The 17,393-nt window shown below is 38.8% G+C and overlaps 1 protein-coding gene across 5 annotated transcripts in view; it reads left to right on the top strand.

Moving 5' to 3' along the window:
- The window catches only part of PCDH11X (protocadherin 11 X-linked), a 992,740-nt gene that overhangs the window by 517,240 nt on the left and 458,107 nt on the right, over window positions 1-17,393 (top strand). Inside the window, exon 6 of one of the 5 annotated variants that reach the window (XM_048863060.2) lies at window positions 14,860-15,016. The exons of the other annotated variants lie outside the window; for them this stretch is intronic. Within the exon in view, the coding sequence (XP_048719017.2) occupies window positions 14,860-14,937 (78 nt within the window). The 3' untranslated portion in view covers window positions 14,938-15,016. Of the gene's footprint in view, window positions 1-14,859; window positions 15,017-17,393 lie in introns of those variants that run through there. 5 annotated transcript variants of the gene reach the window in all.

Here is a 17,393-nt window from a genome sequence, read left to right as displayed (position 1 = left end):
CTAACTATGACTTATGGAAGGGGCAGCAGACTAAAAGTAAGTAAAAATATAATACTGAAAAGTTTTACTTAAGGGCCGGACAGCCCTTACTCACCAGTTACTCACATTGGTGAACAGTTACTCCCACTAATAGTCCTACTGCTGCCAGGGGGACTGTTCACCTTTGGGAATGAGGGTGTCACAGTCTTGTCCTCCCCAACCCATCCCCTGGCTTTTTCTCGATATACTTCTTTTTTCCCACTTTTCTCTGCTACATGGTCCTTTGATTTAATTCTCATCTGGAAGCAAGACAACAGCACTGATTTTTCTCCCCTTTAAAAAACAAACTATTTATTTCTATAGGAAGTTGAATGTTAATCATTTAGCTTTTGTTTAAAGAGACATTATACAGGAATATAGTCATTAGATCTTTTTATTTAAAAGCATGTTACCATATTACAGAATTGGCATCATGATAGCATCTATAATATGGCAGGACTGATTTCTATCCACATAGCCCTGTTGGTGCTTCCAGAGCAGTACTAGGCCATTTAGATACTGTGCCTTTTCCCCAAATGGAAGAAAGGGACCAGGGGACAATTAGTCAAAGTAGTAATTCTGGAATCAGTATAGTAGGAACCAGAGCTCACATTGAGTATATTCAAACTTCACTGTTAAGTGGATGCCAACTAAAGACCCAGTGATTGCTTATCAAACTGTTCTATTTTACAATGTACCTTCAAACACCTTTCATCAAGTTCCAGGGCTTGTTTGTGCACAGTCATGGGCAGAGGGAGGAGGTTTGTCTTCATTTGGATGCCAGAATATAATGTGCACTTTTAAGGAGTGCTCTTTGATGTGGGCACAGCTGCAAAATGAGGACAGACATGCATGGAATTAAGAGAGACATGCATGAACCTTTAACACAGGGGAGGGGTGCTAGCTGCCCGTCACCCATACTCTTCTATAGCAGGCATTTAATTGGTCCCATTGCGGGGGTTACCTTACCATAACTGAAAAGGTTAGTAGCAACTGGACATCTAACCTAGTGAATGCCAGTGAAAATGAGGTAGGATCAGAGGCTAAAATAGGGAAGGAACAAGTTAAAAGTCACTTAGACAAGCTAGATATCTTCAAATGGCCAGGGCCTGATGAAATACATCCTAGAATACTCAAGGATCTGACTGACGAGATATCTGAGCCATTAGTGATTATCTTCTAAAAGTCTTGGAAGACGGGAGAGATTTTAGAGGACTGGAAAAAGGGCAAATTTAGTGCCAATCTATAAAAAGGGAAATAAGGACAACCCAAGGAATTACAGACCAGTCAGATTAACTTTAGTACCTGGAAAGATGATGGAACAAATAATTAAGCAATCAATTTGTAAACACCTAGAAGATAATAAGGTGATAAGTAATGGTCAGCATGGATTTGTCAAGAAAAAATCATGTCAAACCAACCTAATAGCTTTCTTTGGCAGGGTAACAAGCCTTCTGGATGGGGGAAAGTGGTATATGTGGTATTGCTTGACTTTAGTAAGGCTTTTCATACTGTTTCGCATGACCTTGGGAAATACAGCCTAGATGGAGCTACTATCAGGTGGGTGCATAACTGATTAAAAAACCATTCCCAGAGAGTAGTCATCATTGGTTCATAGTCAAGCTGGAACTGCATATCAAGTGGGTCCCCACAGGGATCAGTTCTGGGTCCAGTTCTGTTCAATATCTTCATCAGTGATTTAGATGGTGTTGACACGGATCTTTACTGGCCTGCAGCTGGGCGGATGTTACTGGTATCAGTGAGAATTCAGAAACCAATATGCTTAATGCACAGTAATTTATTTGAGAAAGAATCATACAAGCAGTTAAGATTGCACAATACATATCTTTTCCTATAAGCCTCAGCTCCCCAAGCATAAACCCTCAGTAACTATGTTAGCTCTACACAATATCCAGATTGGCAAACAAAGCAGGTATATCTACCAATTCTAGATGGAAATGTCTTCTCTTTTCTTCCTCCCCTTCTCAGGTACTTGGTCTGTTAAGTGTCCCCCTGTCATAACCATACAGCTAAGGGTAGCCTAGAACTCCTCCTTACCTGTAAGGGGTTAAGAAGCTCAAATAACCTGGTTGGCACCTGACCAAAAGGACCAATGGGGAAAGAAGATACTTTCAAATCTTAGGCAGGGGGAAGGCTTTGTTTGATGTGTTCTCTTGGGAAGCAGAGAAGCATCAGGTCAGAAAACTCCTTCTCCTATAAACTATCCTAAAAGTCTTTCATATTACAAAAATTGTAAGTAAAAGCCAGGCAAGGCGTGTTAGATTATCTTTTGTTTTGCTTGTGTATTTCTCCTTTGCTGGAGGGAGGTTTATTCCTGTTTTTTGTAACTTTGAAACTAAGCCTAGAGGAAGTTCTGCTGTGTTTCTTTAATCTTTTGTTACCCTGCAAAGTTATTTTCCATCCTGATTTTACAAAGGTGATTTTTACCTTTTTTTTTTTTAAATAAAATCCTTCTTTTAAGAACCTGACTGATTTCTCTATTGTCCTAAGACACAGGGGTTTGGGTCTGTGATCACTTTGTAACCAATTGGTTAGAATGTTATTCTCAAGCCTCCCCAGGAAAGGCTTGGGGGGATATTTTGGAGGAATAGGAACTCCAAGTGGTCCTTTCCCTGATTCTTTGTTAAATCACTTGGTGGTGGCAGCGTACCATCCAAGGGCAAAGAATTTGTGCCTTGGGGAAGTTTTAACCTAAACAGGTAGAAATAAGCTTGGGGGTCTTTCACGCGGGTCCCCACATCTGTACCCTAGAGTTCAGAGTGGGGAGGGAACACTGACACTCCCAAAGCAGGGTCTTGGTTATCCTGATGACCTCCAGTTCTAACATCCCACAAATGTCCTTCGAGGAGGAGTCTCGGTTCCCCCGATGACGTCTCTCTCACAGTATCGAACTTCTTCAGATGTTAATTGGGGAATACTAATTTAGCTAATTTACTTTGCTTAGCATATATACTAAGCTAAGCTTTTGTTCTCACGTAAGTCATATGTTCCAGAAATATGCCCTGTGGGTGTCTTATTAAAAGTTTACTATAATTAATATTTTGGAAGGGAGTGTGAAGCAGACACTGACCAAAGCTAAATAATTGTTTATCCTCTCATCAATCATTCACTTAAGCTCTCAGCATGATGCCATCTGAGGTGGTCACTTTGACCCAGATTAGCTTGCTCCAAGCCCACTGATAGCATGATATTACATTTTCTTTGCTTTGTGAGCTGGTCCCTGCTGATATTCTAAAGTTCAGTGTTGAAACATGCATGCTGGTAGAAGCGGTATTAACTATTCAAATGCAGTTTCAGTACTTCCAGAATTTTCCACATCATTTATGAAATGCTAAGAGAATCCTGCTCCCAGAATCCTTTAGCAAGTTCAGACATACCTAGCCATACCAAACTCATGCTTGCCACATTTATTCGTATCAATGACAACAGTTCATAATAATTTGGCACCAGCCCAACAGATGCCATAGAGAGTACCCTTTTAAAATTTGTGGATGACACCAAGCTGGGAGGGGGTGCAAGTGCTTTCGAAGACAGGATTAAAATTCAAAATGATCTGGACAAACTGGGAAAATGTTCTGATGTAAATAGGATGAAATTCAATAAAGATAAATGCAAAATACTCTACTTAGGAAGGAACAGTCATTTGCACACAAACAAAATGGAAGGGGAAATGACTGCCTAGGAAGGAGTACTGCAGAAAGGGATCTGGGGTCATAGTGGATCACAAACAAAATATGAGTCAAGAGTGTAAGACTGTTGCAAAAAAAAAGCAAACATCATTCTGGGATGTATTAGCAGGAGAGTTGTAAGCAAGACATGAGAAGTAATTCTTCTGCTCTACTCTGCGCTGATTAGGACTCAACTGGAGTGTTGTGTCTAGTTCTGGGCGCCACATTTCAGAAAAGATGGGGACAAATTAGAGAAAGTCCAGAGAGGAGCAACAAAGATGATTAAAGGTATAGAAAACGTGACCTATGAGGGAAGATTGCGAAGACAAGGTTTATTTAGTCTGGAGAAGAGAAGATTGAGAGGAGACATGGTGACAGTTTTCAAGTACATAAAAGGTTGTTGCAAGTAGGAGGAGGGAGAAAAATTGTTCTCTTTAACTTTTGACTATAGGACAAGAAGCAATGGGCTGACATTACAGCAAGGGTGGTTTAAGTTGGGCATTAGGAAAAACTTCCTGTCTGGCATAAATTGCCTGGGGAGGTTGGGAAATCGCCATCATTGGAAATTTTTAAGAGCAGGTTAGACAAACACCTGTCAGGGATGGTCTAGATAATACTTAATCCTGCTGTGAGTGCAGGGGATTGGACTAGATAATCTCTCAAGGTCCCTTCCAGTCTTATGATTCTATATAACCCAAAACTGGTGCCCGGGTTATAGGGCTCCTTAACATGTAACCCATAACACAAAGTAGGCTCTTGCGAGCCTACCACCCAGGACTCAGCTCTCTCTGAGTCCTAGCACCCTTCTCCCCACACCCTGTGGTGCAGCAGGGTGGGGACTTCAGCCCATTTAGGACATAAGTTCTCACCCTATCACATGAGCCCAAGGCCCCTAACAAAATCCCAAGTCTTTTACCTCTGGGAACCATTCATTTTATTCTCATTTTATTTGGAAATTGGACGTAAGTTGTGGTGAACCTCAGTTAGTAGCTCAACCGACCGTGGCTTGAAAGTGCTGCAAGGAAGGCAACAAACTCCCTGTTCCTCTGCTAATTGGCCCATGGGAGAGAAAATTCTTCCCTGACCCGCTAAATAGACAAGTAGCTAGACTCACAGTACAGGTGGGTTGGGTGGGCTGCTCAAACAGAGCCAAAAGAGGCTCCATGTGGGCCCCCCTCAGGCTAAATCCTGGGAGCTTGGGAATGCTGGCTAATCCGCACCCCTTCCCACTAGCTGGCCAGTGGATGCCAAAGACTCCCAGGGGGAGGAGCTATCTACTGTTCCTTCCTCCCTTGTTACTGGAACTGTTGCCCTTTCACTTCTGGCCCCATCAGGTTCTTCCACCCGTTGATGTGGGTTGCATTTCTTTGTTCCCCACATCACTTTCTTGAATATATATAATCCTGTGTATTTAAAATGTGTTCCACTGTTAAATTTCCTTGATCTGACCAAACTTATATGTTATAGATGAGACTTGTAGCACTGCCTGTAATTAAGATTGCCCAACACTTCCCACTGTTCTCAGTTGCTTATTGCTTTGCTAAACTGTTCAGGTTGGAAACAACAGTATGTGATCATATAATTAAAAGTATATCATCATATATATGGACAAAGAGGACTAATTAAGGTTGCACAGGCAGTCTTCTGGCATTTCCTAGCTTTTGAATGCTTGACTTTACAAACATAACACACTTTTAATGTAGAGGGCAGGGTTGGTCTGTGTAATACGTAGAGAAAGAGAGAGAGACACACACAATATAAAACTTGTGCACATGTTTAGTTATGCAAACTCATCAGTGGGAGACCAGATGACATAGAACTCACCACAGACAGCTTTATATTAGGGCTGTCAAGCGATTAAAAAAATTAACTGTGCGATTAATCGTGCTGTTAAACAATAGAATACCATTCATTTTAAATATTTTTGGATGTTACTACATTTTCAAAAATATTAATTTCAATTGCAATACAGAATATAAAGTGTACAGTGCTCACTTTATATTTATTTTTATTACAAATATTTGCACTTTAAAAAGGAAAAAATATATATTTTAATTCACCTCCTACAAGTACTGTAGTGCAAATCTCTTTATCATGAAAGTTGAACTTAGAAATGTAGTAATATGTACAAAAAAACTGCATTCAAAAATAAAACAATTTAAAACTTTAGAGCCCATAAGTCCACTCAGTCCTACTTCTTGGCCAGCCAGTCACTCAGACAAACAGTGGTTGGTTACAATTTGCAGGAGATAATGCTGCCTGCTTCTTGTTTACAATATCACCTGAAAGTGAGAACAGGTGTTCACATGGCAGTGTTGTAGTTAGCATTGCAAGATATTTATGTGCCAGATGCGCTAAAGTTTTATATATCCCTTCATGCTTCAGGCATGCTGATGATGGGTTCTGCTTGATAACAATCCAAAGCAGTGTGGACTGACACATGTTCATTTTCATCATCTGAGTCAGATGCCACCAGCAGAAGGTTGATTTTCTTTTTTGGTGGTTTGGGTTCTGTAGTGTCCACATCAGAGTGTGGCTCGTTTAAGACTTTTAAAAGCATGCTCCACAGCTCATCCCTCTCAGATTTTGGACGGCACTTTAGATTCTTAAACCTTGGGTCGAGTGCTGTAGCTATTTTTAGAAATCTCACATCGGGTACTTTCTTTGTGTTTTGTCAAATCTGTTGTGAAAGTGTACTTAAAACGAACATGTGCTGGGTCATTATCCGAGATTGCTATAACATGAAATTTTTGCAGAAAGTGAGTAAAACAGAGCAGGAGACATACAGTTCTGCCCCCAAGGAGTACAGTCACAAATTTAATTGACACATTCTTTTTTTAACTAACATCATCAGCATGGAAGCATGTCCTCTGGAATGGTGGATGGAGCATGAAGGAGCATATGGATGTTTAGCGTATCTGGCATGTAAATACCTTGCAACACCGGCTACAAAAGTGCCATGCGAACACCTATTCTCACTTTCAGGTGACATTGCAAATAAGAAGCAGGCAGCAGTATCTCCAGTCAATGTAAACAAACGTGTTTGTCTTAGCGATTGGCAGAATAAGAAGTAGGACTGAGTGGACTTGTGGGCTCTAAAGTTTTACACTGTTTTGTTTTTGAGTGCAGTTATGTAACCAAAAAAAATCTGCCTTTATAAGTTACAATTTCACGATAAAGAGATTGCACTTCAGTACTTGTATGAGGTGAATTGAAAAATACTATTTCTTTCATTTATCATTTTTATAGTACATCTTTTTGTAATCAAAAAGAATATAAAGTGAGCACTGTGCACATTGTATTCTGTGTTGGAATTGAAATCAGTATTGAAAATGTAGAAAAACATCCAAAATATTTAATAAATTTCAATTGGTATTCTATTGTTATAAGTACAATTAATCATAATTCATTTTTTTAAATCACAATTAATGTTTTTGAGTTAATTGTGTGAGTTAACTGCGATTAATTGACAGTTCTACTTTAAATTGGAAAGGAATATATGTGCTCATTACACATGTGGATGGTGTATTTAAAATTTCTAAATTTTAAGCTTCAGTCTCATAGATCCCAGTTTTATATGCTTCATCAATTGCTCTATGTTATACAAGTATCCAACATACAAGATAAAATTAATATAATTTACCACCAAAGACCAGAATAATGACATTGGAATGGAACTGCATTACATCAGTGTAGGTGCCTTAGGACAGGCAGGGTATTGTCTTCCCTGTTTTGTATTACAGACGTTGTGATCTTTACCTGTTCCATAAATTGACTTGAGGAGTACATTTTTATATGTCAGTTTCATCTGCCAGGCACTTTCAGACTGGTCACCTGCCTCTTCTGTAACACATAGCCTAGTCACCTAGTGCACACTTAACTCTCTAATAGGGAGCATAAGTAGATGCACAAGGCCAGTACTTGGAAGTAGAGGGGGCAAGAGAGTTGGTCTTTCATGATCAAACTGCCACAACCGCATCAGGTTCCTTTCTCAGCTATACATTTTGGTGGAGATTATTAAATTCCCAAAGGAAAATACAATCTTCCATTATAAGGCTTTTTTATTAGAAATCTCCCACAATGTCTACATGCATTGTTAATTTGGACCACTCATGCAAGGCCTCACAGAGATTAGCAAGAAGGAGATCTATTTTTTCTGCTGGTGAAGACACGCAGGACTGGTAAATCCTTTAGCTGAACAGATAACGATTACAAGTCTCAACAGAAAAGCTGCAGTTTTTCAGTTCCTGAAAGGTTGTTCATAATAACAGAACTGACTAGCATGGAACACCTACAATATCTATGTTGAGGAGGAACTCTGAATAGAATTCCATCTGGTACCAAGGGATATGCTTTTTCTCTGCAGAGAGGAACTCTTATACTGATATTCATGTCAATAGCTATCTCTGACCAGGGACAGAATGTTCACTTTCCATTCATAGAAATAACATGATGGCATAACGCCAGCTGACTTACATTGATAGAAAACTGTTAAATTCTTCTGATTAGTAGCAGATGCAGGTGTCTTCAGACATAGCAACGCAAATCATCATATGGTACAGCATGTGATGTTATAGTGTGTGGGTGTGTGAGGAGGAAGGGGAAGTTAAATCAGATTCAGCCTGGGCAGTAGAAAAGGACATACTGCTCTTTGCTCTTCCTGTTGTATTTTTGTGCTCTGAAGAAAAAGGTCACATACCTTCATTACTTGAGTTTGAGGCAACCCACTCCTATTTGCTAGTGTTTATATTTGTTTAATTATCTCTTGAAAAACTCTAAATAAGTAGGTGGAGTTCATAGCTTGGCAGTAGGGGACAGACACACACAGGCATGTTTGACTTAGTTATAACACGATTCTAAAATTTGGGGGCATTTTTGTGAACACTATCGTCTGATGCTGAAATGCCAGGATCCTTCAATGGTTCTTGAATTGAATTCTTAACACTTTCTAAATCCCTCCTCTGTTGGTGGAACACACATGTTGTGGTATTCCTTGCCTTTTTCTGAACATTCATCACTCGCTTAAATACAAGACATTTTCAGCTAGCTAGAGTTCTGTTTGACTAGAGGAACACATGTCATTGCTGCAGATATTATGCAGCACTGGAACAGGTTAATTGTGTGCACTGTCCATATGATTCAAGAGCAATAGAGGATATTTCAGCTGTACCACAAAAGAATGACAATGTATCTGTCTTGTATTATCTGTACTGCTGTATATACTTACATCCCCCATTGCTAAATCACATAGTTAGGGTCTGAAAGTGGCGAGACCTACTTTGCACCTATTTTGTTTGCTTCCATGCCTGAAATAAGAGTGTTTTGTTTGACATTGTTAAATGGAAACGGTGATGCAAAAAGTTCAATCAAGCTCAGACCTAGACAGCAATTTAATTGGTGAAGCTGATCAGTATCAGGCATACAATGTGCTTGTCTTTGTCTGCTCCCCCCCCCCCTTTTTTTTTTTTTTGTAATCCGTGCTCTTTAACACTCTTCCACGAGGCAAAGTACATTCCATCTGACAATTTGCGTACATATCTTGCAGGAACAAAATAGGACATTTCCCCATGCCCCAACATATTGCTATGTAATATAGGCCAATTGGTAAAAGACAACTACTTTATTCTCCCTCCTGAGTCTACTGAGGCTAATACAAGTGTGACCTTTTAATAACATCAGATCTATTGTTCAGAAAGCCCTCTTTTCCCAAGAGAAGGTCTACTCAGAGAAATTATTATATTTGGGTTTGTTTTAAAGTGTGTCTGCCTAAACTACATCTGTATGTTTATACCTCCAGTTCTTTTTTACTTTATATTCTAATGAAGCATCAGCTGCATCCTTATATTTAATTAATTTGAATTGATGGCTTATTAAAATGTCTGTCTGGGTAAAAACTTAGCAGCAGTGAAAAAATTAACCAATCAGTAACTTCACACTTTAAATACAGGCAGCAAAACTATAGAGCACTCAGAGGACTAATGATTCAGACAATTAAACCTTTCAAATATGTCATAATTTGTTAAAAATCCCCATAAAAATATATTTTGCAGATTGTGTGCATACATTGGTGATTAAGCGACATAGTATTTTCATTCTGCAGAGCAAACTGTGACTGCATTTTTATAAAAATATTTCTAACACAGCTGTGCTGTTTATTCTTATTCTTACATTGGCATTGAATCTGTGGGGCATCCAATTTGTAAAGTTGTTATTGAAAAATAAATGAAAGTACAGTATGTAAAAGAGTGAGAGAGAGTTAGTGAGCTATGTGATATGAATGGAAGTTGCTAAGAAGTATTGAGAACTTTTTATAATAAAAATAATACGCCCATTAGTGCAGATAGGAGATGACAATGCAAGTTTTGGAGTTAAAAGGTTTGTGAACTTTATTGGAGTCTGACAGTTTTTTTTGTTCAGCAAAAAAGGATTAAAGAATTGTCATAATGTATCTAAAATCTTGGAATTTAAGAGTCTGATTGTCATAAAGTTAGGCTGGAGTGTCCGCATCTAGTTTTGCACATGCACTTAAGGCCGGACCTTGCACAAAGAAAACCAATGGGGGGTTTGCTACAGAGTTCAATGGGTTCAGGATTAGGCTCTTACTCTGTGTGTGTGTGCATGCATGTGCACACTAATTTTTCCAGCTAACCACATTTGGGAAACTTAAAATTAACTGTTTTTTATTTCCAAAATACTAAAATTGGGAAATGTACAAAAATATTACAAAGAAAATATTGTGTACATACTCTGTGTGTTTTTGTATATTTCAGGATGGCAGGGGACTGTATTTTGGAATAGAATTGACGGGCATCCAGTTTTTGACCGGAACGCACGGTCTTATGTTTGTAGGCTGTAAAGTTTTACATTGTTTTATTTCTGAATGCAGTTTTTTTTGGATATAATTCTACATTTGTAATTTCAACTTTCATGATAAAGAGATTGCACTACGGTACTTGTATGAGATGGATTGAAAAATACTATGTCTTTTGTTTATAATTTTTACAGTGCAAATATTTGTAATAAAAATGATATAAAGTGAGCAGTGTACACTTTGTATTCTATGTTGTAATTGAAATCAATATATTTGAAAATATAGAAAAACATCAAAAATATTTAATAAATTTCAATTGGTATTCTATTATTTAACAGTGTGATTAAACCTGTGATTCGTCGCGATTAATTTTTGTAATCGCGATGTTTTTTTGTTAATCACGTGAGTTAACTGTGATTAATCAAGAGCCCTAATAACAATAGCTAACATCTCGGGGCTCTTTGGGGTGCAGGCCAGTGTAAATTCTGTTGTAAACTAAAGCACATCAAATACATAGGATAATAAATCAGTGTACTGGTGAGTGCCTTTGACTCTCACTGGCTTCTGTGACAGTTGAGTGTCAGGTGCTTGAAATTGCGCACTATACAGTTAACTTTGACAACCAGATAACCTCAAATTAACTGTTCTTTTCTGATAAGCAATGCGCATTTTAAAAGACATTGCTTTTGAGATATATGAGTGTAAAACAAACCCTCAAATATTGAAAGGGTGAAAACATGGTGGGCTTGATCCTCCTTTCCTTCCTCTTGATTTGTATTGGAGTAAGAGGAGAATCAGGTGGTTGTGTTCTGTTTTAAGCTTACTTTTAATATAAAAAATTATCCGACATTATTTTTCCAGGATCTCCAAAATAATGTATCATTAGGCTAGCAATTAGCATAGAAGTGTCAGCCTCTTTTTAATGAGTAATAACTATCTGACCATAAACTATTTGACCTTTTCTAGCAGTTTTAGTGATTTTTCTAATACTGTAGTGCACAGTGCTAAGAAATAGGTATTTGAGAAGAAAGTACAGAATAGTCTGGTTTCCTGGCAATATTAAGACACTCCAAAAATTTAGAACCTTAGTGTTTCAATGCTACATGGTTCTTACATCAAAATACGATTAAATATAACGATATTTTATAATTCAGAAACAAATTGCAATGCAGAATCAGACAGAGACTTAGAACCACCGCAGCTCACCATTATGCAGAGCCAAGTATCTAACCCATTTTGCAGAGCAATCAAATGGTTTCCAAATGGGAATCGCAAATGCTTCATAATTCCCAAGCCAAATTCCATTTGATATCCAATTTAGCAAATCTTATAATGAAACCTAGTTGTAACATTAAAAGAAACTGTGTGGGACAACTCAACTGAAAGGATACTACTCATTTCCTTACATTTCAAGAATTTTTTGTTGTTTTTTTGTTTTGTTTTGTGTACCATCTTTGTTCAATTGAACAACAATATGGTATACACATTACTGAATTTCCAGAGAGCTGAAGAGATTGATGTCCCTGCCTTGAGCTCATATATTAACTCACCCAACTGTCTGATTGAACTGTGTAATCTAACCCTTGAGCCATTTGACTCCTACTCCAGCGTGCACTGTAGTTATTTATTATCCTCTGTTATAGAACTTAACACCCTTTGGCACACACTTGCATGAATTACATCAGAGATTAGCAAGTCAGGTCTTTTAGTTTCCCTATGAGATTTAATTTTGGGTTGTGAACATTAACAAGCATTATTTTCCCCACCCACCCAATGTTTTAAAGCTCACATTTACAAATCAAATTTTCAACTTGGAAGAAGTGTTTGATTATTTTTTTCAGATATGGTTGGCAAATATGTGGGTTTCCTGATGGAATATTATAGTTTGGCTTTAGGGTTTTCTTTCTTTTTAGCCCTCCATTTCCCTCTCCCTTACTCCCATCAATGGGTTGTTTCTCTTTTGACTGGTTATCTCTGTGGACTCATGTTTCTTCTGGTCAGGTCAGGCACCTATAGTTCGATACCAACTTAGTATTTTGGTTATTTAAAATTTTATTTTATTATTTTTAGATGAGCAAAGAAACATAACTTTACAGAGAGGGAAGGATATTTTGAATGAGGATGACTTGACCATATGGTGATGGAATGCTGCTCTTACTCAAAGGGGGCTAGCTATAGAGGGTCTCACACAGTTTTCAGCTTTGAATTCAGTCGTCGTTCAGTGGGAATACGCCTCAGTAAGGAGCATGTAAAAATATGTGGGAACCTTTGAATTCAGCACACTATCTATTCTCTCCAGTCGAGATACCAAGTATTTCTAAGGCCCCAGTCATTTTATATGTATGTGTGGTACAACAATTAAAAATGACATTCACCATGCATTCTCACAGTCTTGTTCCTGGTGTGACTGTATGGCAGTAGTTTTATTTTTCTTCCTTTTTGTCTTCTACTCTCTGCAAACTCCCAAATTGTGGGTTGATCTTGGGGGAAGACATACTGGAGGAAGGCCTTATTGACGTGGTGGCTGTTGCATGTAGACCTGAACATGGTCAGGGTCCACCTGATCTTCTTTTCTAAGGTGATTTCTTCTACTAAGGGAGCTGCATAGTTGTCCCCAGCTGAAAATACTCTGCCCAATGCACAGAGCTAGTCCAATATATTTTTTCAGAAAGTGAGAAAATAGACAAGGATTGTCTGTTCCTTCACATTTGTGATCCTATCTGAACACCCCGTTCCCACAAACACACACCATATGTCACCCACTCTGATGTGTCCCAGTCTACACCCTCTCCTACTTCTCCCCCCGCCAATTTCTACACCCCCCCTAACCCTTGGTGTATCAACTACACCTTCCCACCCACTCCTTGGCATTTCTCTTCAGATGAGTCCAGTTCTATATAAAACATTTTCCTCAGAGTTCCACTGGGGACGAAAAGGTATACCGCCTAGGTACTAGCAGGATGATGGCTGGCCCCCAGCACAATGTGAGTTGGGGGCGAGGCCCACAAGGACCCTCCATCCCTTCACTCATTCCTGAGAGGCTGACCAGCATTCATGGCACTTTTCACACATTTTTATTTAAATGGACCAGAAGGAAATCACTTTTGGCCTGCACCTTGCATAGACAATTAAATCAGTATGAAGTGGGTGTAAATGTTACCGTTCTGATTTAAAAATGTTTTCTACCTACTTTGCTCTGATGTAAACGAGTGCACAGGCTGATGGTGAATAGGGCCCATGACTCTTAAAAAAGGCTTCTCTACGTTAACAGAGAGGGAGCCTAACTCATTTTTTCTCACATTTTTTCATTCCCTTTTTCCTTTCAGAGAGGAGTAACTATGCAAAGTTTATGCTTCCCAATAGAGGGTAAAGTGCCATCAGTTAACAAAAAAAAGTTTTTAATTACACTATAGACCAAGAAAAATAGGCGTGATTTGCACTAAATTTGAGGTTTCTTGACCCAGCTGCTACAGCACTAAAGCAACTCAAATAAACATTGCAGAATTTTCTTCTGTAAGTGCTTGTCTGCACTTACAGTTCTGCACCTGTGCAGCTGCGCAGCTGTAGAGTTTAATGAAGACACTACCTACACCACTGGGAGAGCTTCTCCTCTCAGTGTAGGTACTCCCCGAGAGGCGGTAACTACGTCAACAGTAGAAGCCCTCCGATCGATATAGGAGGTTGGAATATAAATTCTCAGGTGTCCGTAACTCAGAGGTGGATCAGTAGGAAAAGGTAAATACGCTTATGTGTGCGCAGGTGCACACACACGTGTTGTTACAGTTACTCGTCAAGACAATTTTAAAACAAATTTCCTCATATCAGAATGAAAAAACGAACCCTTCTGTTAGCGTGGATCCACCACCTTAACTGTCAGAGGTTCTGAATACTATTTCTCTACAGGTTTCAGAGTAACAGCCGTGCTAGTCTGTATTCGCAAAAGGAACCAAATAAATGGCCCACCTTGATTATCACACACATTGTAAGGAGCGTGATCACTTTACATAAGCTATTACCAACAGGAGAGTGGGTTTGTTGGGGAGGGTGGGGAGAAAACCTGGATTTGTGCTGGAAATGGCCCACCTTGATTATCATACACATTGTAAGGAGAGTGATCACTTTAGATAAGCTATTACCAGCAGGAGACTGGGGTAGGGGGAGAGAGAACCTTTTGCAGTGATAAACACCCATTTTTTCATGGTTTGTGTGTATAAAAACATCTTCTGTATTTTCCACAGTATGCATCCGATGAAGTGAGCTGTAGCTCACGAAAGCTCATGCTCAAATAAATTGGTTAGTCTCTAAGGTGCCACAAGTACTCCTTTTCTTATTTCTCTACAGCGATGTTCAATTCAGCTATATCTTTCAATGCAAATTTATCTCCCTCACCTTCAAATACTGGAACAAGGCAATAGCTGAGGTTGTCATCACCCTGAAGAGGATAGTCATGCCCCTAATTGCAAGTTTGTCCTTCAGTTGAACCTAAGTCACTTACTATTAAGTCATCTCTAATGATTTACTTCAGCTGTGGCCTGTTGCATTGGAGATCATTTCCCTGACCCATTTAAACTTCCACTATCCATCCATGGTAAGCAGTTGTAAAATATTTTTTGCTGTGCTTTGCCTGTAATGATTAATACTGAACCAGGTGATGATGAATGTGAACAAAAGGGTGGCAATTACAATTTCATTAATCACTTAATAATTGAGGTCTGTGTCTCAGTAGTGACTTTAGACTTACATATCCAAACGAATTAAGGAGAAATTTCTATTAATCACTGTGTCCTTACTGCTGACAAGGCCTGTTTCTAACAATAGATATAATCATTTCAAGATGTGCTACAATTAGAGTGAGTATTATAAAGGAGTTCATCATCTGGGCCAACATTCTGGTCCCAGGAGGGTGTAAGGAGCCTCTCTCTCTTACACCTCTGATTTAACTTTAAGTGCTGTGCATTAAAGTTGTGTATTTCCACACATTTATAAATGTTTAAAGCCTTTAAAAAATGAACTTGACTTGTGGACTGTATTAAGTACAGGCTGGTTTGTTACAACATGATCCATCTGAGGTGATTGAAGTGGAAGATAATAATAAAATTAAAATTTAGAGGAAAAATCTGTTTCTGTTTTTTTACTACTGAAACATTGCAATGTCTCAAATTCTGGCTTCAGTTTCTTCCAAAGACTGTGTGTGTGTCATGTATTTCTTAGTCTTGGGAATCAGGGGGACAAAACAAAGATGCATCTGGCCTTACCGAGTCGAAGAACAGAATGGCAGAAATAAAGTAGCCTGCATACAAGAGAGGGTAAATGCAGCTGAAGAGATAAATGAAGTCATCAACATGTTTTATGCTAAACTACATTCTGAAAATAAACACCCTGATGCATGGAGAATTAATAGGATTTTCCAAAATCTACATATTGACTACACAAAGGGATAAACTACAGAGACCCTTACATGAGACTGGGGTAATTGGAGCATTTAAACACTGGGAAACACCTGTTAGAAATGGGCTCCCAGGGAATTGTATACCTTTTGTAAAGAAATGTTGGACTCCATCTTATGTAAAGTGTTCAGTGCTGCCTTTGATATTTGCAGGCTACCTGTGTGACTCAGGGATGTCCTCATTTTTGTAATGCTGCAACTTGGCAGAGATGTGCAAATCGGTGGCAATTATCAGCCTACATTTGTAATTAACACTGATAGTAAAATCTGTGCCAAAGTTTTATGTAAAATCCTCGAAGCCATTCTCCAGAAATAAACAGAGCACTTCTAGACATTGGTTTTTCAAAAGCAGCACAGTGTAGATTTTTCAAAGACACAAATGGCAGTTAGGCACATAGCTCCCATTGAAAGTCAGTGGGAATAAGATGGCCAACACTCATTTGTGCCTTTGAAAATCTATTCTACAGTCACGTTCAAAGGCATCAGAACAGTCCTCATCTATATTAGCATACAGGTAACAAAAAATCAGTCGAAAGAGGCCATGCAGTAGCTGTTGCACTGATGTAGAAAAGGCTTTTGTTAATATGGGACTGAAAGATGACTTTATGTCATGGCATAAAATTTCCTAAACAAATTCTGCACTTAGGTCAAAAATTACATGGATACATAGAATTACACATTAGTCATTAAAACTCATATGATATCCATGACAGATATTGCAATCCCATGCAATATCTTCGGGAACCATGTTGTATGAAGTTTATGTGGGCCAGGAATTGTATGAAACTCTATGGGTGAGGGTTACCACAGTTCCTCCAGGAACCAAACACAGTGAGGGGGATGATTAAGGTGAATCACGTAGGTGGTAAACACATTTAGGGAGGTACCATCACCATATACTGCTTCAAACTGGGTTTACAGATACCAACAGACAAAGGAAGGGCTTTCATCATAAAAATGCTGCTTTCTAATCCTGAAGGTGGACAGGAACTTTTGTCCAAGTAGGTGGCCCTAATCCTTGCAGAATGTTGAGAGAAAGCAATGCACAGGTGCTGGATCTTAAGCAGACTGGCTTTCTGGGGTTGACACAGTGTAAGGCAGGCAGTTGTGCAGCTTTAAACCCACCCTCCCTCCCACTCTGGTCAGCATAAAAGAACCCAGGTGATCTTTTACCTTTATGCGTTCATATTGTTTTGCCTTTAGTAACTGCCTTGAGACAGGAATATAGGACTGCAGATACTAAAGGTGGGGAGACTGTTAAAAGATTCTGATTCTTCAATATTTGATGCAGCTCAACCATACTTGAGACACTACATCTTGCAGAAGGAGATAGCATTATATCTTATGATAAAATCAGTTGGAATGAATCTGAAATAATGTCCATCTTAAGGGAAAATTATAGAACTGAGTTCTTTAACTGGCACTATAA

This window comes from Caretta caretta, chromosome 9 (genome assembly GCF_965140235.1).
Source record: "Caretta caretta isolate rCarCar2 chromosome 9, rCarCar1.hap1, whole genome shotgun sequence".
In the NCBI taxonomy this organism is placed as follows: Eukaryota; Metazoa; Chordata; order Testudines; family Cheloniidae; genus Caretta; species Caretta caretta.
The sequence above is the reverse complement of the archived record's forward strand: the minus strand, read 5'-3'. Positions and strand labels throughout refer to the sequence as shown.